At 43.3% G+C, this 22457-nt stretch overlaps 1 protein-coding gene across 10 annotated transcripts in view; it reads left to right on the forward strand.

The window, feature by feature from the left end:
- LOC147018063 (host cell factor 1-like) overlaps positions 1-22457 on the forward strand; it is a 139192-nt gene that overhangs the window by 85959 nt on the left and 30776 nt on the right. For 5 of the 10 annotated variants that reach the window (XM_085897361.1, XM_085897360.1, XM_085897358.1 and 2 more), the window contains 7 exons: positions 1374-1502; positions 2161-2321; positions 3056-3250; positions 6248-6467; positions 6650-6838; positions 14094-14221; positions 14316-14459. In XM_085897361.1, coding sequence (XP_085753487.1) covers positions 1374-1502; positions 2161-2321; positions 3056-3250; positions 6248-6467; positions 6650-6838; positions 14094-14221; positions 14316-14459 — 1166 coding nt within the window. Of the gene's footprint in view, positions 1-1373; positions 1503-2160; positions 2322-3055; positions 3251-6247; positions 6468-6649; positions 6839-14093; positions 14222-14315; positions 14460-15293; positions 15512-22457 lie in introns of those variants that run through there. The other 5 variants (XM_085897367.1, XM_085897362.1, XM_085897365.1 and 2 more) reach the window with 4 other exon arrangements.

Raw genomic sequence — 22457 nt, forward strand, 5'->3', positions numbered from 1 at the left:
AAAATATCAATCTTTACAATTTTCTCATTTTCCCCGAAGCCGGGTGGCGGCCATATTGTATTTCCATGATTTCAGGACTCCCCCCCCCCCCCCCCCGGAGGATCCCTTCGGACTTTTTTTCTGTCACTGAGGACATATCCAGGAGTCAAATTCTGTTGAGTTTGCTTTTGTTGCAATTTGTGGGAGGTCATCTGACATTTTGACTGTACTAATATCACTGTGCCCCATTTGTAAATAAATTTTAGTGAAAATAATCTGATGCACAGAAGAATAAAAGCATTTTTTTTTTAAAAACGTGACGTGCAGTCGGACATTTGGGTTGGAAAGTTCGGTCAAGCCGCTGTAATTAAGTATCCACCTGGATCATCTCAATTTTTTTTTTACATTGATTAATTATTGGTAATAAGTTGAATAATTTAAGACACGTAAATACGAGTTATTGATAAACTTGTCATTTTGTGAGGGAATTTCATAGTCGCAGGCTCTAAAAGGGCAATAAAACAAGAAAAAATAAAAAATATGCCAGAATGTGCATATATCATGCGAATCCACCACTGACCGACACAAATGCTGATTTTCTCAGACGGTGGGTGACAACCTTTTGATTAGATGAGAAATTTCATATAGAATGTTTTATATGTTGTATTTTTGCATGGTCTAATATATGTCATATTTTAAGGTGAAACAAGAAAAAAGGCCAATACTGGGCATGTATATTCAATAAAAATCCTGTAGATTCAGTAATATACATTAAGACCCATGAATCTATGTATTTTAAGGTCCTATGGAACACTGTCTGTGCAATGAACCAAATTTCATGACCAGTAGTAGTCTTTGTGACTTTCAAAAATGCCACTCAATTCAGGGTATGCCCCAATATAGGGGTGGTAACCACTTACATGCGCTTAGCCATATTATAACAAATGCAAAAGAGCATGCCAACAACAACTCAAGCAAGTTATTGGCAAAAATAAATTGTTCAACATTACACTTTGACATATTTGTGGCCTTCATTAGCTATTGCCTGATATTCCCGCCAAGACTCGTGCCTGCGGCCCAACCCATCCTCGTAAAGACATAACATGTCACTTTAAGCATTTGCTAATTTTTAGCTTTGTTGCATTTCCTGTTCTTTACAAATTCATAGCTGAATTTGATTTGAATGTGCTTTGAAAACTATCCCCTCTGGTGTTGGCCTTTAGATTGCTGGGTTAATAATTTGCTTCTTAGGAAACCAATGGGAAGACAAATTACACCTCGTTTAATTGCCCAAGCACTTGGCACTGAGGTTTTAGTTGTGCCGAACAATATTAGATTCAACTCCAATTTAATTATCTGCCTAATTTTTTTTTCCATGCATTTGTCTCCACCAGTGGGTCTCAATACATCATCAGATGAATCTGCCAGAACAGAAAATGTTCCTGGTTTAGCAGCACTGGCTGGAGGTGGTCCAGAATCTGTGGACACCACTGGACCTGCCCCTCCCTTGACCCATGGACAGGGTGAGAACTGGGGCACAAGTCTATTTGTATTGTCAAAGCAACTTCCTGGAACAACTTCAATGTCTGTATGTAAAGTTTGCAAACACCTTTATGTATCGGAAAGCTTACCTTTTGAGGGTAGCATTTATAATGTTGCACTTTAACTTGGTGGGGAGAGAGATAATATTGGAGTGGTTTTACTTGAGGATTTACTGTTGGCTTATTGGTGAAGACATTGGATTGGTATCCTGGAGGTTATGGGATGAAGTACAGTTGGAGGCAGCAGTAACAGGGATTTGGATTCTCGGTTTTGAGAAACCAAGTTGGTTTCAGGAGAACTACCATGTCATTGGAGGATTGTCTGCAAAACCCATCTGGCTCATTAACTAACTTCAGGGTGGAGATAATCTGCCTTACTTACCACCCATAATTTGCCTTGCTTTTCATGTGATGTTTGCCTACTCATTGTAGTTGACTCTCATTGCCTTCCCCCTCTTTACAGGACCTCATTCTTGATAACTATGAGATTTCCCCTTTTGTACTTAACTTAAATATATAAATGTCAAGAAATGGATTTCTTTAATTAGCTGCAGTACTTCAGCTGATATAACACCACATTTTTTTTTAATCTCTTTTGGTTGTTCTTTCCTCAACTTGCATCTAAATATTTCTTCCTCAGTGCTGCCTTCAGCATTGGACAGTGCAGTTCTGCCTGAGAGTGTCCATGGGGAGACTGCAACAGCCAGCACAACCAACACACCCACCATGGCCTCATCGTCCCAAACTGGTGTTGTCACAAGTGTTACACTATCTATGGTTGCACCAGGACCCTCCACCCATGTATGTAGAGGTTTCAGAATGAATAAATGTGACCCTCCAGTACAAAATCAGTCGGAAGTCGCAAAAATTCAATATTGAGTTATTGGGTTTATTTGAAAGCCTATAAAATAAGCTTCACAACGGTGTATCATACATGGTGGTCCGTCACAAACTGACCGAGATACCTTACGATGACGTTTGAGAAACTATTGCTAGTATACGTTGCTCAGGACTTTGTTTCTCGAACCCCAGAAGCTAATATCCGGTTATTTCGATTTTCCCAATAACGTTTGTTGTAAAACTTCAGCGTAAGATATCTCGGTCAGTTTGTGACGGACCACCATGTATGATGCACCGTTGTGAAGGTTATTTTATGGGCTTTCAAATATACGCTTCTAAGGACTTTGTTTCCCAAACTCCAGAAGCTAATATCCGGTTATTTCGATTTTCCCAATAACGTGTGTTGTAAAACTTCATTGTAAGATATCTCGGTCAGTTTGTGACGGACCACCATGTATGATACACCGTTGTGAAGCTTATTTTATAGGCTTTAAAAATAAACCAAATAACTCAATATTGAATTTTTACGACTTCCGACTGGTTTTGTACTGGAGGGTCACAAATGTGTTTTGCTTTGCCGTTCTCCAAATTCAATATCTTCTTGCCATTCTTTTTCTCATTCCACCGTCTCGTCATCAATCTATCAAGAACCTTACACAGCCTCTGTCGAAAATCCTACACCTGCCTCTATACAGGTGGTTCCTCAGACTGAGGGAGTTGCGACGGAGACCGGTGTGCGTCAGGATCCGAAAGACTCTGAGCCTCAGAGTGGGGATTCTGGAAGTCACACGGACTCTCTCCAAGATCCAATGGATATAGGAACAGCCCTGCCAGATGTGAAAAGTGAATTGAAGGCTATACCAGAAAAAGATGATGTGGAACGCACTGAGGTATGAAACCACAATGCAAACATGTCTTGCTGCAAACAACAGCTCAAAAGCAATATTTTTATGACGTTGCCCTCCTTCAGTGAGGGGTAGATGGACAAGTGGAGATTGGAGTGACGAGCTTGTCTCGGTGATTATGATTACTTCTGGTTGGTCCACATGCTATGTTGTTATTTTATGCTTGCATTAACTGTACATATCTGACAGGATGGTGCAGTGGTAGCGCAATTACTTTTCACCTGTCTCGCCTGGGTTTGATTCCTGATCCGAAGAAAAACTGTTGGATTGTTGCATCACAAAATGTGCTGTTCTTCAGCGAGATGTTCATCTGGGTGTGCCGTCTGTTAGCATTAAGGTGATGGGCAATAAAGATCCCACAGTGTCGTTCATGAAGTGTAGATGATTGTTCGCCGGCACACTGAACAAATTGCAAATGCTTATCGCCCTCAGTCAAATATCAGGCCTGTCCAGCCGATTCTTGAAAGACTTGGGCCAGAAACTTTCTAGCCGACCCCACAACAAAGTGAGAATAATTGGGGCTCTTAAAGAAGTAGTGTTGTAGTTGTAACTACCCTCGCCAAAGGAGAGGGTATTGCATTTGGGTCCGTTTGTTTGTTTGTCCGCACAGAACTTTCTTATTTTTCTCCACAACCGCTTGTCGGATTGAGACGAAGCTTTCACCATTGGTGCGATGACTAATGTATAATGTTTTAATGATAATTATGACGTTATAGGTCACGTGGTGTGGCAGCCTTGTTGGAAAAACTTTGAACCTCTGTATCTCTGAAACCACACAAAGGTAAAATTTAAACTTGGCACATAGCAAGTACTCCACATTGGGGAACGAGTGTGATTTTTATGACGTCATAGGTGCCTTTGTTATGACGTCATTGCACATGTAGAATGCTACATCCGATCAGTGTGAAAATTTTTGAGGCTCATCTCGGGATAAAATGATCCACAAAACGTTTTATGTGATGACGTCATCGGTCACGTGATTTGGCAGCCATATTGTTTTTATTTAAAAAAAAAAAAAGAATCTTCTTTGAAATGGCCCGAACCGGTCATCACTGCCAGCAATTATAAAGTGGCAGTTCTAATTCTGTCTCTTATTAATTACGTAACACAACAGTACACAAACGCCACACAAAATACATCACACAAAACAAGTCATGGTGAGGGTCTACAATCTCTGATTGCTTCTTGTTGTGGTGGTAGTCATGGGAGTAGTAGTAAGAAGTAACTATTTGCATGCAATAATAAATGTACAGTGTATTTATTGCCCAATAAATTTTTGTTTTGCATAGTTAAACACATTATATTTGTCCATTGGTATTGTTGTGTCCATGGGGTGTGGGGTTGCATTTGTTTTCAGAGGCCTTAACTTCATGGAAAGCACATAGTTATTTGAACATGTACTAAGTGTATGTGGTAAGGGTAAGTTCATTGCTGTGTTTCCGGGATGACAACACTGTCCAAAATTGTGGATTGCGGTTAAGGCGTTATGTTTTCGTGTTCCCCCACGTAATGCCAGGTAAGTGTAGATGACATTGAATCACAAAGAACAGCATGGGCCACAACAGGCAATTTTGCATTTCTTCGATGCTGGAGAAGAAGGGCATTGGTGGCCTGGTGCGTTGTCGGCGCTCATTAGCTGGTTGGGTATGGCCTAATCTATGCTTCTTCTTAGGGGAATATGGGGCCAGCAGGTGGCCAGGTTATAAATATACTGAGCTGGAGTGCTGTCTGTTTCTTGCTTTACCTTTGTCTCTGACGAATGGTGGCTTGGCTTGGAGCTGGCTCTTGTGAATCCCTGCCGTCTACCCTGTGCCGCTCGCCCTGCCATCTGCCGTCTGCCCCGTGCCGCTCGCCCTGCCATCTGCCGTCTGCCCCGTGCCGCTCGTCCTGCCATCTGCCCCATGCCGCTCGCCCTGCCGTCTGCCGTCTGCCCCGTGCCGCTCACCCTGCCGTCTGCTGTCTGCCCTGTGCCACTCGCCCTGCCGTCTGCCCCGTGCCGCTCGCCCTGCCGTCTGCCCCGTGCCGCTCGCCCTGCCGTCTGCCCGTGCCGCTCGCCCTTCCGTCTGCCCGTGCCGCTCGCCCTGCCGTCTGCCCCGTGCCGCTCGCCCTGCCGTCTGCCCCGTGCCGCTCGCCCTGCCGTCTGCCGTCTGCCCCGTGCCGCTTGCCCTGCCGTCTGCCCTGTGCCGCTCGCCCTGCCGTCTGCCATCTGCCCCGTGCCGCACGCCTTGCCATCAGCTCTTTGCATTATCTAATAGATAAATAAATGTCATTTTCTGTCTGTGTGTAACACCAATAACGCCAAAACTATTGGGCGAGGAGGTGGGGGGGAGGAGGCGCGTGGGGGGGTGGGGCGAGGAGGCGTGGGGTGGGGTGGGGCGAGGAGGTGCGGGACGGGGTGGAGGAGGTGTGGGGCGAGGAGGCGCGGGGTGGGGTGGGGCGAGGAGGCGCGGACGGGGTGGAGGAGGCGCGGGTTGGGGAGGAGGCGTCGGGTAGGGGGAGGAGGTGTGGGGAGAAGAGGCGTGTGGTGGGGTGGACTGGAGGTGAGGGGTGGGGTTGGGTGGAGGAGGTGTGGGGTGGGGTTTTGGGAGGGGGCGTGGGGATTGATATACGTATGTATTGTATGGTTCCCATCTGGATCGATGGCTCATGATGCTGGCTGGTATATACCGACATTCACGTCTGTCCTTGATGTGATTTAAGTGTGCCATGAACGTTGGATCAATGTTTAAAAAAAAAATGTGGGAAGCATTGGTTGGAAAAGGATAAAAATGAGTTCTTGAGTTTGTGAGGTTTTTAAGTTTTTGTCATTGATGAAGTACTTGCTGATACAAGAGTAATTTACTTGTAATCTTAAAGTCCCATTTATCATTGACCATTCTGCGATGGTGATCAAATCATTCATGTTTTAAGAACCTGTCACTTTCTTCCGTTTTATAATCATTTCTCCTCCACCCTTTTTTATTTCTTTACATCCATGAGTAGGACCCAAGTCCAAATGAACAGCCGAAGGCACCACCAGTCGAAGATCCAAACGGCAGCAACAGAGACAAGAATAATAAACCATCTCCCAGTAAGGCATCTGCCCAAGATTCAAAGCCATCTCTCGAACAATGCAATGTGAAACAATCCAAGTCACCCTGCGAGGTTATCATCAAAAAGGAGGCACAGAAAGACGCAACGGCTGGCACTGTTTCTGCAGCTGGTAAGAGTCAGTCCTGTGCATTCATAAGGTTGTTTGTTGCTTCTTTTCAGACTTTCTTTGATTCCTTTCCTCTATACAACGCAATCACCATTGTATTCGTTGCCCAGTAGGTTATACATATATTGGTCTTCATTTTGTTTGCTTTTAACACCCTTTCCAACATCACCTTGACCTGGTGAAAGTAGAACCCACTGAAGCTACAATGGGGAAGGAAGATCTGAGTGCAGAAAGTGTTCTACAACCATCGCAGCAGCTTGAGAGGCCAGCAAAGAAAGAAGCAGAAGAAAAGCCAACCGCGGTGTCGACTGAAGCCAATGACCATCTTCCAGCTGCAGAAATCAGTGAGGGTACTCCGGACTCGAGCATCAAGGGTGAAGATTGATGCACTTCAAATTATTTTGCTTTTTAGTTGTAACATTCATTGTTTTTGTATGCATCAAGATTTTTCTCAGTCAGTGCCAAGATGTCTCGTGCAAATTTTCACATGGAAAGACTTCTACTCGTTATTGTAGTCCTGCATTTCTTCGCCCACCCCCTCTTCCCCACTTCCCCACTTCATAATTGTTTGATATTGCAATCCAACAAATGCTGTCAATTCTCTATATTCGTTTTCAATATGCATTATTTTGTGGATCATCATATTGCAATGCCAGCAATCTTCCATTTTACATCAAAGTCGAACTTCAAACTGCATGATTTCCAGCAAAGATAATTGGTCCTCTTTCACCAGAGGGGATTATAGGTTTGCTCTCCGTCTGTCCGTCCATCCAACCCACCTGTGATCTTTCTGACTTTTTTTTCCCCATACGCTTTTACGTTTTAAACTGAAACTTAGGACACGGCTTTATTAACCTCCGCCATCGAAGATGGATGGAGGTTACTGTTTTCACCCCTTTCTGTTTGTTTGTTACTTACGAAATCTAAAGATTTCGTAAGTATATTGATCAGTTCCGTTTCTGTTTGTTTTTTTGTGTGTTTGTTTGTGTTTGTTTGTTTGTGTGTTTGTTTGTTTGTTTGTTTGTAGGCACGATAGCTCGAGAACGGAAGAAGCTACCAATGTCAAATTACACCACGTGATTCAGGAGGGTGATGGCTAGCGCTGATTAGATTTTGGTCAAAATCGGTCAAAGGTCAAGGTCACAGTGAGGTCAAACATAATTCCGTAAATTAATGTGGAGAATTGGAGTATTTTTGCTTCGCTCGACGTTACGAGTTTGTTTTAACCTCGATTTTAATATTGTCTTCGGTTTTTGCGATCGCTTAGGACGCTTAAAACTCGGTTGTCGAAATTCTGGTAAAAATCGGATGTTTTGGAGACGTTTTAAGAATGTATAAAAAATATTTCACTCGACGCGTCACGGGTCGTCCCATGATGCAGTGTGCTCGAGCAGATGCGTCGTTGACCCACGTAAAGGTTTTGCGTGTGCGCGCTGACGGTGTTTTCGATAAAGATGGTGTTTAAAAGTCATTTTTATCCCAATAAAGGTTATCGTCGCATGCCTGACTCGCTAAGCCATCGGATTATGTAAAGATTGTTGGTGGACGGCCGAATATTACGGTTTTGTGACTTTGATAAAATAATTGCGTGGAGAAATGGAGATTTTTGCTTCGGTCGACGTTACGATCTTTGATGGTTTGGTACAGAATCATCGTAGAAACTTCTGGTTTGCGTCGCTACCTTCTCTAGAGACAGCTTTTATTAGACAATGTCAGAGGTCAGGTTGACGATTTCGTAAGTACCAGTCTATGTCTGCTTGTTTGTTTGTTTGTTTGTTTGTTTGTTTGTGAACAGTATTACGGAAAAACTCCTCGACGGATTTTGACGAAACTTGGTGGGGCGGTTAGGTCTGGTCCAAAGATCATGCTATTAGATTTTGGACTTGGTCCAAAATCCAATATGGCTGCTATGGCGGCCAATTTGAAAAAATATTTGAATTTTTTTTTTTTTTTTGCATTTCTACATGTTTTAAGTGATTTCCAACCCCCCCCCCCCCCCCAAAAAAAAAATTTTTGCAAATTTTTTTTAAAGAAAATCTCGAATTTTTTTTTGCATTTCTACATGTTACAAGTGATTTCCAACAAAAAAATGCCAAAACTATAATTGCGGCTGATTTTAGAACTTCAGGTGGATATCCCCACGTAAAATCAATTTCTGTCTCAAGGAATCTAGTTATGACGAATGAATTGAGTATGTAAAAGTTAAAAGTAAAAGGGAAAGTTGCAAACTATAACTCTGTGAGCACTGTTGACGTCAAATTGAATGAATAGGATATCAGGTTCACTTGAGTGACCTAGCAGTATTGGTGGTGGAGATTTTGCACTCTACCGAGTGCTCCCCCTCTAGTTTATGACAAGTTACAGAACCAGTTCAAGCTTCAGGGTGTTTCATCAATTTTTCACAAAGTTATGCCCTTTTTGGACAGAAAATATCACATTATGCACATGGATCAGTGTTCAACTGCGCTGACTGTGCCCCCACTGCTTGACACCCATTGGTTGGACAGTTGGCCTGACTCGACCCCAATAAAATCATGTGCCGCCATTCCATGAAACAGCACAGATTATCAGACCTTAGGCCTGGGTGCTAGTCCATGGCCCAATGCAATTTCATTGATCCCAGGTGTATAACCACTATGGATTTATATTTTGTCGCGATCCCGGCTGTTAATATCTTCCAGCACGGAATACTGACGTTATGTCCGAGCTTCAAGCAGTCCACGTGTGGACAAAGAGAACAACAAAACACACCACTGTGTTTCAAATCGGCCTCTAGGGGTAGGCACGATATTTTATTGGCTCGATCTCAAAAATGGCTGGTAACGGAATGGATTACACAGCACAAAAAACCTTCCAGAACTCTTGGCAACAATAGAGTTCCAAAAACAGCTTGTACAACTCACAGCTCCGCTCAACGATAGCTGGGAATAATGATCACACTCGTCCCGATTTAACTCGATCCTTTTAGACGGAGCTATCAACGACCAGCGCGACTGTGCTGTCGAGAGTCTTGAAAATCGCTTTTTAAACGTGCGATTTGGAGCGCTCGATATATTTTTCCACTCGCAATCTTAGAGCCACGTCTGTCGCCAACAATGGCGCCCCGGCTCTCACGCAGTCCACCCACCACGTGCCGACTCGCCCACCAATCTCTGGGAGCCTGAAAAAGATCACGTGACGTTGTGGGCGGGACACTAAATTTGGTGAGAACATGGTTTTTCTCACAATATGCACATAAGCCAAACATGTATGGCTTAATGTATGTACATCCGGTTGTTGTACATCGCTCCCTCCCAATTCCGACTCCATGTGCTGCAAGGCGGCATCGCCGGGCGCCTTCGGCGCCCCGGTGATGTCGCGTGCTGGAGGATTTGTTATCTATTCACTTGGTATGGGGGCGTTGTACTTTGAATGCACCGCTACTTATTTTTATTACTTTTGGCACCGAACGTGCCATTATACTCCACCCAAATAAAGGTATGTGTTTATTGGTGTGAAAAGTCTGGCTAAAACCCAAACTTCATTTATTTTGCTTTTGTATGAACAGCATAATTAAAGGGTGTCAGTGGATGGACTACAGTTATGCACGCTCACCTCTGTCTTGCCAGAGTTAGAATCCCGATCCAGCTACGAACCGTCACCCCAATCACACTCATGTTTTTACTTCATGTGTGCACATCGGGTTATTTAAAATATCACATTGGTACGGAACATGTATTGCGAGACAATTCTCGCTCTTGGTGAGTCATATCCGAGCGATGCTTGGTGTGAGAACTGTCAAAGTGCACTTCTTTATGCCTTTGCTGATGGTTGCCGGAGGAATTCTTTTTTCGGTTGTCCGTACGTGTGTGCCTCCGTCCGTGCTGATTTTCTCTGTTTTCTCTTTGACTGCTTATCCGATTGGCATGAAATTTTCATCATAGGTGCGACTACTCATGTCAAATGTTTTAATGATAATTATGGTGTCGTAAGTCACATGGTGTGACAGCCATGTTGGAAAAAATGAAAACCTTTGGACCTCTGTATCTGAAACCGCTCCATGGAAAAAAATTGAAACTTGGCACATGTCAAGTTCTCCCTATGAGATATGTGAACCTTTTTATTTTTGTTATTTTTTTCTTTGAATGTCATCAGTGACATCTTTATGACGTCATAATTGCATATGTCAAACGCTTTATCCGATCAGCATGAAAGTTTTTGAGGTCATCTGTGGCTAAATTATATGGTGGGGAGGGGGGGGAGATTGATGAAGTCATTGGTCATGTGGTTTCGCAGCCATTTTGTCTTTTAAACATAAAAACCTTCAAAAATCTTCTCTGAAATGACAACATATCGAGGCGAAACTTTACATGTATTATTGCCTATCCATAAGGAACAAAAACTTCTCCACCTATGATATCATCGGTCACATGTTTTGGCAGCTATGATTTTTTCTTGAAGAATAAACCTTTAAAAACCTTCTCTCCAGAATGGCTTGACATATCAATGGGAAACTTTACCCACATGTTCCTCAAGCCTTGTGGATACTAGAGTGTTCATGAATAATTAATAGGTTACATGGTCTGGCAGCCATATTGGATTGGACAAAAATCTTTTTTTTTTTAATTATCTTGAACCGCTTCATCCATCGACGTGAAACTTCGCAATTATCATCTCGTAGTCATGGGGAATATGTGTTTTAAATTACAAACTGATCGGATGCATAGTCTGGCAGCTAGAATTATTTAATATTTTGAATTTTGGTTCAGCGATTTAAATCAAACTTGGTACAAGTATGTATAATAAATACCACCACCACCGAAGGTGAAGGAGGTTATGTTGTCACCCCTTTCTCTCTGTTTGTCTGTGTACAGGATATTTCAAAAAGTTGTGGACGGATCCGAATGAAATTTTGTGGACAGGTTTGGTGTGAGAGAAGGACGAACTGATTAGATTTTTGTTGAGATCCGGATCCAGATCAGACAACTAGAATTTTTTTCGTGATTCTTCACCATTGACAGATTGGCCCAAAAACGATATATAGCACGATATCTCAAAAAGTTGTGTACGGATTCGGATGAAACCTGGTGGCCAGGTTGGGTATGTGACCACGACAAACTGATTCGATTTTGGTGAAGATCCTCATCTGGATCTGTATCTGATAATTTTTAAAGTGTTTCGTCACCTTTGAGAGATAGGGCTAAACCAATATATTACATGACATCTCAAAAAGTTGTGGACGGATTTGGATAAAACTTGGTGTGTGTGTGTGTGTGTGTGTGTGTGTGTGTGTGTGTGTGTGTGTGTGTGTGTGTGTGTGTGTGTGTGTGTGTGCACGCGTGTGTGCGTGTGTGCACGCGTGTGTGCGTGTGTGTGCGCGTGCGCGCGCGCATCATTATGTCAAGGAGAAATCGATTTGATTTTGGTGAAGATCTGAATCCGAATTTGGATATCAGAATTATTTTGTCTTTTAAGTGATTCTTCACCATTGAGAGATAGGGCCAAACATGTACGTAGCATGATATTTCAAAAATGTATTGGACCAGATATGTTCTCGTGGACCAGGCATTGCGTGGCGGAGCTATGCGCTCTACCGCGTGCCCTTCTAGGTTCAGAATAAAATTAGCTGTTTGTCGGTTTTCTCTGCTAGTTAGTACATTTCACAGCAAAGACTCAACCATGAGAACCAAAGAGCTTTCAAAACACCTCTGAGATAAAGTTGTGGAAAGGCACAGATCAGAGGATGGGTATAAAAATATTTCAAAGGCCTTGAATATCCCTTGGAGCACAGTCAAGCCAATTATTAAGAAGTTGAAGGCGTATGGTACCACCAAGACCCTGCATAGATCAGGCCGGTCAGATCCCCAACCTAAATCCAATGGAAAATCTGTGGCATGACTTGAAGATTGCTGTCCATCAACGCTCCCCATGCAACTTGACTGGGCTTGAACAGTTTTATGCAGAAGAATGGGCAACTATTGCCCAATCAAGGTGTTCAAAGTTGGTAGAGACCCATCCCAACAGAATCGCAGCTGTAATGTCTGGCAAAGGTGCTTCCACCAAGTATTAACTCGGGAGGGTGGACATAATCCAACAAAGATATTCACTTGGAAGTTGTGGGAGACAATGTGTGAATAAAGGTGGAAAAGCCTGATTTAATGCAATTTAATTCCAGGCTATCATGCTACAAAAGGTGAAAATTTTGAAAGGGGGTGTAGACTTTGTGTAGGCACTGGACCTTGTTGTGGATTTAGCTGTGTCCTTCAGTGACTTTCGTTTCATCTTGATGAGATTGTGATAACTGATGTCATTTTTCTGAATGAAGTTGCTTCTGATAGAAGGTGATGAATGTCTCTTCTTTTTCTTTGGCCTTTGTAAGGTCTGTAACTACCACTGAAGATGGAATTTGTCCAGATGTTTTATGATATAGTTGATCTGCCTCCAAGGAAGGGTTAAAGGAATTAACCATATTTTGAAAGGTGTCCATAACATTTCTGACATCCTTGTCAGCATGTACTCTTCATATCTTGTCCAGGTCAATTTGAGGCCTAATTGAGGTAATTTGGCCAGATATCTATTGGCACTCTACTTATGGCTGCTCTGTCATGCTGTGACAAGGTCCACCTTTGTACAACAACATTGTTGAGAGTGAACCCTGTCAAACGACCTTTCATCTTTGTGTTATGATCTCGATCATATGTGTGCCTGCGTGTGTGCTTGGGGTGGGGGAAGGGGGGGAGGAGAGACAAGGAAGTCGTCAGACGGGGTGAGGTGGGGGTGCTTCCACTTTCTGTTGGAAGTGTTTTTTTTGGGGGGGGGTAGTTAACAATAAAATCATGCTGTCTGAAAGTATTTGGAAAGCTACATGTATTTATCTTTTATACATTTCCATTTGAACTTGTTTTTGACAACACTGGAAATGTTTTTTTTTTTTTTTTTTTTTTTTATTGTGCGATCAATTTGGGGACATTAATTGGGTGCATTTATTTGGGGCACAGCGGTAATTGCTGAAACCAGCTTATAATCCAAAGATTTGATTGGAACACAGATTAAAATTACAAGGTCTTTATTTGGCTATTTTGTGGATGAGCCAACACCGTACCAGACGACTTGGCTATCGTTCGCATGCACGATGGTTACGATAAGCTCGTTTGGAGATGGTGGTGCCCAATATAGTTTCATAACAGTTAGACATGTTAAACTTAGGTTAGAATCAAAGTTTAATTTTTGTTACTGTAATTTGGTGGGATGATGTTAATCTTTCAGATATTAATCTTTCAAAGGTAAGATTTGGGGGCACGGGTGTTTTATGCATGTATGGACTGATTTATTTTCCTTGTCACTGTGTGCTTGTGACAATTTTTTCACTTTAATTTATTTTCTGCCCTGTTTTTTTTTGATGGGGGGGGGGTTGCAGGTGATTTTGGCCTTTTCCAAGGTGAATTACCCTCTGTGTTTTGGATGCTGATGGGGAAGGACAAAATTTAGCCTTGTCTACCGAGTATGTGGGTTTATGTGTAAAATTTATTAATTTATGCATTTTATTTTTTAACCATCACTGGCACTCCTGGTTACTTCATAATTCAAGTGGTTTTCAAAATGACTCCAGCCTCATCCTTAATTATTTATACATCTATTACTTTTTTGCAGCATCTGCCCCTTCCTGTTCTGTTCTCCCATCTCAATGCACACAAATCGAGACAGCTGACCATCCCAAAACAGAACCTCCAAGCACCACGGCCCAAGTTGCAAATGGATTGTCCACGTCTAAAGCTGTGGTAGGTTTGTGTGCAGTCAATTACATTACAGAGTTCAGTCTAAGTGTTAACAAACTGACGTGCTTGTGAACTTTCTGCACCCAAACTCTCACAGAAACAAGAGTCCCAGGAAATGCCCGCAAAAGTACCGCCCCCGAAGAAAGACTCAGGACAGTGGTATGACGTGGGAATCCTCAAAGGCACAAGCACTGTGGTCACACAGTATCGTCTCCATGCCGAGGGCAGCCCTGGTGGTGATGTAAGTTTTGCAATGCTAGGAAACAGTATGCAATGCTTCAGTTTGAGTGCCATATAAAAAGCAATCCTTTAAATAGAAAAAGTTAGGATTTGGTGAAAGTCCGAGTTAAAGCGACCTTTGTAACAACTAGCAGAGTACCTACCCGTCCTATGGGCGATCTTGTTGCAAGCATGCAACACGTTCTTCTGATGCATACCTTTATTTGGGTGGTATATAGGCAACTGACAGCTCTGTGTGGGCAAAAAAAAAAACCATGAAGTTGTGTGCATGAAGCAAAAACATACCGACTGCTTATAATTCAATTTTAATGGTAATTTAAGCAGTTTAATGTTTCAAATAAACAATTGCAGATAAAATAGAAATAATGGAATCGTTTTGTTGAACAAAATTCAATCTAAATTTTTGACTCACCAAATTAGCCACCTTTTGCAGAGGAAACAGCCGAACATACTCATGGCATTCTTTCTCCAATGGAAATCAAATATTGTTTGGAAAGTTATTCTCAACACTGTTGCAGAAGTTTCCACAAATGTGTTGCACTTATAGGTTGCTTTGCTTTCACCCTTCTATCCAATTCATCCCAAACCAGCTGGATGGGATTTAAGACTGGAGACTGTGCTGGCCATTCCATGATTTGAAGCCTTCTGTCTTGTTCTTTTCTTCTAAGGTAGAACCCCTGATCAACTAGGCGTAGACCAGAGGGTATTGCATGGTGCTGCAAAATGCTGTGGTAGCCCTTTTGGTTCAGGGTGCCAGTCATTCTGTGCAAGTCGCCGACTCTGGATCCAGCAAAAGAGCCCCAGATCATCACGCTTCCTCCTCCATGTTTTACAGTTGGTGTCACACACTGAGGAACCATCCTTTCACCTACTCGACGGCATACAAAAACGCTGCGTGATGAACCGAAGATTTCAAATTTTGATTCATCGGTCCATAAGACCTTCCAGTTTTCAGTAGTCCACTGGCGGTGCTTCATGACCCAGGCAAGCCTCTTTTTCTTATTTTGCCACTCGACCTGTCAAACCTGCAGCTCGAAGTCTTCTCTTCACAGTTGAAACTGAGACTTCCTGACTTCGACCAGTGTTAAGCTGTGCTTGAAGCTGCTGTCCTGTGAGCCGCCGATCACGCAAACTGTTGACTCTCAGAAACTTGTCTTCTGATTGTGTTGTGGCTTTGGGCCTGCCAGACCTCTTCCTGTCAGAGTTTCCTCCAGTTTCCAAGTGCCTTTTGATGGTATAGGAAACTACTCACTGACACCTTGGCTTACTTTGCAATTTTTCTAAAGGAAAGACCTATACTTTTAAGGGTTATAATGGTCTGTCTGTCTTCCTTTGTTAATTGTTTTTTTCTCGCCATTATGATCGCAATATACGACTTCCTGCATTGTAATATTGTCCAAATAATGCTTCAGAGGGTGTAGCAACACAGTCTATTCCAACACTGCTTTTATACAGACAGAGGATTTTTTTAACTAATCAACACCTGTCGGAATTGTTTGCATCAACTTTCAAGGCTTAATTTACTTCCATTGCTGCAGAACTGCTGCAGTTGAGAATCCATTAGTTGTTCCCTGAAAAGAGCCTTTTTTAACAACTCTGAAATTTACATTATTTTACAGTTTTTGGTAACCTAAACTTTTCTTTTTTAACTTCTGGCAGTTCACCGCTTAGCTTTGTACCATTTCAGGTTATTCACTAGACTTGAACTGCTTAAATTTCAGTAAAAACTGGAAAAATGGGGGTGTTCTAAAACTTTTGACCGGTAGTGTATGGTAAAGCTGGGAGTGGGTGGGGGGAGGAGCAAGATTTTGGGGGGGGGGTGGGAAGAGGGGGAGGTGTGATGAGAGGAAAGAGAGAGCATGCTTGAGGTATTGAGGAATGTACTGAATGAGAGAGTGAGATACTTGTTCAGTTGGAACGGAAGTTCAGAAATATTGAGAATGAAGGAAGGAAGCATTGGAACAGATGGAATTTTTCCACACGTGATGAAAGAAAGGTCGAAAATAACTTGCGTGTTTGAAGAAGAAGAAGAAGAGCACGGCAGAGAGGGGAAGTCTTAGAAGTGTTAAAGAAGCGTTAAAACGGTGCCTGGAATCATCTTATACTCTCCGTGTCAGAATTGCTCGTCTTGAGGCCCAGTCACACCTTGACGTTTTAGCCAGCAATGGCAATGTATTAAAATGTATGTAAAACGCTGGCTTACGTTGAACTTTTAATGTTTTTTTTAAAGATTCGGACGTATTCATAACGACTTGGTCTTATGCATAACGTATTAGAAACGGACACAGAACGTTTCGTTGTGTTATAGATAACTTATACCAATGAATGCTGAGCCTGTTGTCGGCCTTCACAACCTATGCCCAACGATAGTCCAACTTATGCATCGCGCGCTGCACGCATCGCCGACGATGACGTGACGTAGCTTATTAAAAGGCTGCAGCACAACGATTCAAATCATAACCGCCGCAGAAATGGAAGTGTCAACATCGCAGTCACACCTTGGCGATCTTGCCAGCGTATGCCGACCTCTGAAAAATGCGTCTAAAATGCTGGCACACGTCGAATACGGTATGGGTAAGTTTGGTATGCGTGAATAGAATGCTAAAGTACGCTATCATACGTCGTATTAAATGGAGTACGTCTTGTAATTTTAAACATGTTGAAAATTTTACGACGTACTTGCCGTATGACACACGCTCCGCATGCGATGGAAATAAGTTGTACGCACGATATGCGATCGTTGACACACATCGACACACGTTACTTGAAAGGTACTCATAAGTCGAAACGCGTCAAGGTAATGGTTAGCGTCAGTGTTCCAGACTCCTGGTTTTTTTTTTCTTCGGTATGACGGTGTTCAGTGTACAGTGCGGTTATTATTTAAATCGTTGAGCGGCAGCCTATTAATTATATTATATTATAACCGCACTAGAAATTGAAGTGTCAAAATCACCATCATACCGAAGGAAGAAAAAATAAATAAATAAATAAATAAAACCAGGAAGTCTGGAACACTGACGCTAACCATTACCTTGATGTGTTTCGACTTATGAGCACCTTACAAGTAACGTGTGTCGACGTGTGTCACCGATCGCGTAACGTGAGTACAACACGTTACTCATAGGTGAGAAATAAGTTTTGGGTACGCTAAACATTACCTCGACGTGTTTCGACTTATGAGTAACTTACAAGTAACGTGTGTCAACGATCGCGTAACGTGCCTACAACTTATGGCCAGCGTTATGCGGAACGTGTGAGTCATACGCTGGCATAAGTCTTAAAATTTCAAGCATGGAAAATTTGAGGACAACCGAAAAGTACAACGTTTAAAGCCAGCGTACAACGACGTATGGCAGTGTTTTTCAGCGTGCTCTCAATGTTATCAAAACTTACCCATAACTTATTCAACGTGTACCAGCGTTTTAGATAAATTTTCCAAAAATCGGCATAAGCTGGCTAAAACGTCAAAGTGTGACTGAGCCTTTACTTTCTGTCTCATGCAAACTATAGCTTCTGGGCTCGCTTTATTCTCTCTTTCTCGCAAACAAACATGAGACCTCGGATGTTTGAGGGGAAACCTTTTCATCATACATTTTTCTTACTCATTTTCACTCCATACTTTTACATTCTCTCTCTTATTTCTCTTTCCTCTCGTTTCCCCAGAAACCTCTAATTAAATATGGTAAAGTCCGAAAAGTTATTGGCCCCTAGTTCCCGGGCTTATTGGGTGCGAAGAAGCTCTGGTGACCTGCCTGTCTCTGCTGCCAACAAGAGAGTGTGGGGGGTGGGGAGGGAGGAAGACTCGGTCAGTTGTCGTATAGGTCCCTCCCATGACCCTTGCGTTTTGAATCGACGTAACTTTTTCATTTCATTTCACCAACAATCGTGGTCTTTCTTTGAATCCTTCCTCAGTTGAACATCATCTTGCTTCTCTCAGTCGCAATTGTCACATTATCTCATTAATCTCTTTAACCTTTCAAATTACAACCTTGACTCACGATTCCGCTTCAAAGGAGGAATATCTGTGTATTCCAACATCAACTCTCCTGTTGCAAGTCTTGTGTACTTTGAATCTCCAAGCTTTGATGCCATTTGGCTTAAAGGTCCACAGAATCAGAAATTTGTTTGGTGTAATGATTAAATATGGCTTCACTTTACACTTATTTGTTTTTTTTCCTTGAAAAAATATCTTGAAACGAAGATTTGAATGTTTTTTTTTGGTGTCCTCGTCTGCTCGACTGGCCCCACCCTCCCAAACACGGCGATGTAATTACAGTACCTTCAGAATGAAACTGAAGACCAATAAGTAACCTGAAGAAGTAAAGAGCAAAGATGGAGTCATCAGGAGGAACCTGGATAGGAATGGGTTTCAGCCGCTACACCACAACCCTCAAACCCATCCAGGTGCAGCCAAGTGAGACTTGCAGAAAAATTTCTGCAAGAATTAATTTCTCAGAGAGATTGATAACGAAAGAGAGGAATAGAGAGTAAAAGAAATGAAAGAGAAGAAAAAGCAAGAATTAGAATGACTAAATTGATTAAAAATGAAAAGCTGAACTGTCTTGCATCAACAAGTATTCAACCCCCTTTTCTGTGACGCTCCAAATTGAGCTCGGGTGCATCCAATTTCCTTTGATCATCCTTGGCATGTCTCTACAACTTGATTGGAATCCACCTGTGGCCGAGTCAATTGAATGAACATGATTTCGAAAGAAACACGCCTTTCTATATCAGGTCCTACATTTGACAGTGCATATCAGCAGAAACCCCATCATGAGGTTGAGGTCCAAGGAGCCGTCCACAGAACTCCGACATAGAATTGTGAGAAGACATAGATCTGGGGAAGGGTATCAAACAATTTCTAGTGTTGACAGTTCCCAAGAGCACAGTGAGCTCCATCATTAGAAAATGGAAAGAATATGGAAATCCCAGACTCTTCCTAGAGTTGGCCATCCGACCAAACTGGGCAAGAACCTTGGTCATGGAGGTGACTGAGAACCCATTGACCACTCTGACAAAACCACCGAGTTCCTTGCTGAGATGGGACAACCTGCCAGAAGGACAACAATCTGCAGCACTTCACAAATCGAGGCTTTGTGGGAGAGTGGCCAGACAGAAATCACTCCTGAGAAAAAATACATATAACAGCACAGCTGGAGCTTTCAAAAAGGCATGTGAAAAACTCTCAGAGCATGAGGCAAAAGATTCTGTGGTCTGATGAAATGAAAATTTAACACTTTGGCCTGAATGCAAAGCGCTACGTCTCGCAGAAACCGAGCAAAGCTCATCACCCATCTAACACCATCCCTACTATGAAGCGTGGTGATGGCAGCATCATGCTATGTCGATGCTTTTCAGCAGCAGGGATGAGGAGGCTTTTAAGTAAGGATAGATGGAACCATGAATGGAGCCAAATACAGGCAAATCCTTAAGGAGGACCCACTTCAGAGTGCAAAAGACCTAAGACTGTGGTGAAGATTTACTTTCCAACATGAGAATTACCCCAAGGATGCAGCCAAAGCAACACTGGAATGGCTTCAGAACAAGAATGTGAAAGTCCTTGAGTGGCCCAGCCAAAGCCCAGACTGTAATCCCATTGAAAATCAGTGGAAAGACTTGAAGATTGCTGTTCACTGACACTTCAAATCCAACTTGATAGAGCTTGAGCAAATCTGCAAGAAAGAATGGGAGAAAGTCCCCAAATCCAGATGTGCAAAGCTGATACAGATATTCTCAATAAGACATGAAGCTGTAATTGCTGCCAAAGGTGCTTCTACAAAGTATTGACTCAGGGGGTTGATTACTTGACACAAGACATTTCAACTTTTCATTTTTATTTAATTTGTAAAAATTTCTAAAAATGTTTTCACTCTGTAATTATGGGTGATTTTGTGTTGATCGGTGACAAAAAAATGTAAATTTAATCCATTTAAAATACAAGCTGCAACACAACAAAATGTGAAAAAGTGGAGGGTTGTGCATACTTTCTGAATGCACTTTTAGTCACTTTCTGAAGTCACGTGATATGTCTTGTATCATGTGACCCACTATGTCATCTCCAGGATACTTTTTCTTCTGGACTTGTGTTTACATGCGGCCTATATACGCTCTGAAAAACTCTGAACTCTGTGGAAAAGTACTGAGGATGCCAGCTCGATGTATTGTTGCTGGTTGTAGCAATACAACCAAAGATGGTGTGGGTGTCCATGTTTCACTAAAGTATCCAGCTCTAAGGAAAATTTGGACAGCTAAAGTAAAACTGACCAGTGGAAAGTGGCATGGCCCAACTGCTTCAAGCTTCATTTGCAGTGCCCATTTTGAATAGAATTTGTCAGACATGGCCTGTTTTCCCAGTTTGGGATGAGTAAATTGTAGCGATTGAAAACCAATGCGATCCCCAAGAAGATTCGACATAATTCTAATTTGATGGAAAATAAGAAAATGGGCAGAACAGCTGCGGAAAAGCAAGAGAAACTGAGTGCAAGTAGCGTTTTTAAAAATTATCATTTATTTTATTTTTTTGTGACCCAGCATTTCTAACGAGCTTTCCCACATCAAAACGGTGGAATATGTAATGTTTTTTTTGCTCCCCAACCATCCTATAATCGACTTCACAGAAACCCATCAAGAGCCATTCAAAATTACATAATGCATTTTTTTTTTGCCCAAATCTGCCCTCTGAAGAAAATGACGTGCACAACTTTATTGCGGACATGCACAAAAATGTATTGTTGCGAATTTGCGCCCGCCGGCGTGCGAACGGTCACGCGACTCGAATGGCGGCCGCCTCGCCCACCGGACGGACAATTCTGTCATGACCCTCTCGGACTAACGCCGGGAGCTAGTCACGGGTGGGCCTTTCGGCCTTCGACTAACTACCTCCCCTAACTACCTCGTGCTCCCACGTCGTCCCTTACACTACAGCACGTTCCTTTTAACACTACCTAGCTAAACTACGTCCCTTCTACACATGCACAGTCTTCCTCTGTCTCCAAATCCTTTCCCAACCTCAATCTCAACTAAAACCCTCTACCTGATCCATTCCACGGGCCCCATGAGGACTTACCCCCGCCCCATGAAGCCGGTCTAACTTAGCTACCCCTTCCCCCTAACTCGTGTCATCCCGTGCCCTGACAGGGGGGTCTTCCACCCCATGCCCGGGAATCCTGTTCACCCGAAAGCGAGGCTTGCTTTTGTTAAATTTTTATTTTTTTCAATTACACGCAGCACCAGCGCGGCAACTCGCAGCTCGCGCACTTTGCACCTGCCCGTGACGTCATGCAGCTGCATGTGTACCTCGTCCCTTCTTGGACGGTACCATCCGGCAGGGATTCACCCTCCTGCCGGATTCCAACCACATGTGCAGCCATGACGTCACCGTGCGCACCACAAAAGCAAACCTCGCACTCTGAGGGGCTCCCCACGCGAACACATGTGCTCTGCCCATTGGAGCTTAACACAAGCTCGCGTGGAGAACCCGTCTGGTCCAAATCTGTCTACCTGCCTAAACTTTGTCTGTCCCCGGGATCGGCAAATCCACCGCTGGCGTTTCCGGACCGGGCTTCACTCCCGCAAGCGAGCACGTGGCGGCCTCGTGCGTTGCACAGCACGGACCTCGCGCTCGCTGCTGGGTGAACCCGGCGCGGTCTCCAAAATAGCTACGGCCGCTACCCGGCCCTTGTCTCTCTGTCGCCATTGTCGTCGCCATTCCACCCACGCACACCTGCGTGTCACGACACTCAGACTGCACTCCATTAAACTCACACCGGGAGACGCAGCTGCGTGCTCCCGCATGCCGACCGTCATCTCCCTCACATACAGCGACCTTACACACACTGTCCCTCTCACACTCGGCTGTTCACTCACGCATGCCACCCATCACCTTGCACACGTGGCTCCTTCCACACACGGTCGTTCACCCGCACCCGTGGTTTGTTCCACACACGGTGCCTCTTGTACACACGGCGTGCTGGGAAGCACGCATCCTGGCACACTCGCG

Source organism: Eptatretus burgeri, chromosome 10 (genome assembly GCF_056783735.1).
Source record: "Eptatretus burgeri isolate ZD-2024b chromosome 10, Ebu_testis_v1, whole genome shotgun sequence".
In the NCBI taxonomy this organism is placed as follows: Eukaryota; Metazoa; Chordata; class Myxini; order Myxiniformes; family Myxinidae; genus Eptatretus; species Eptatretus burgeri.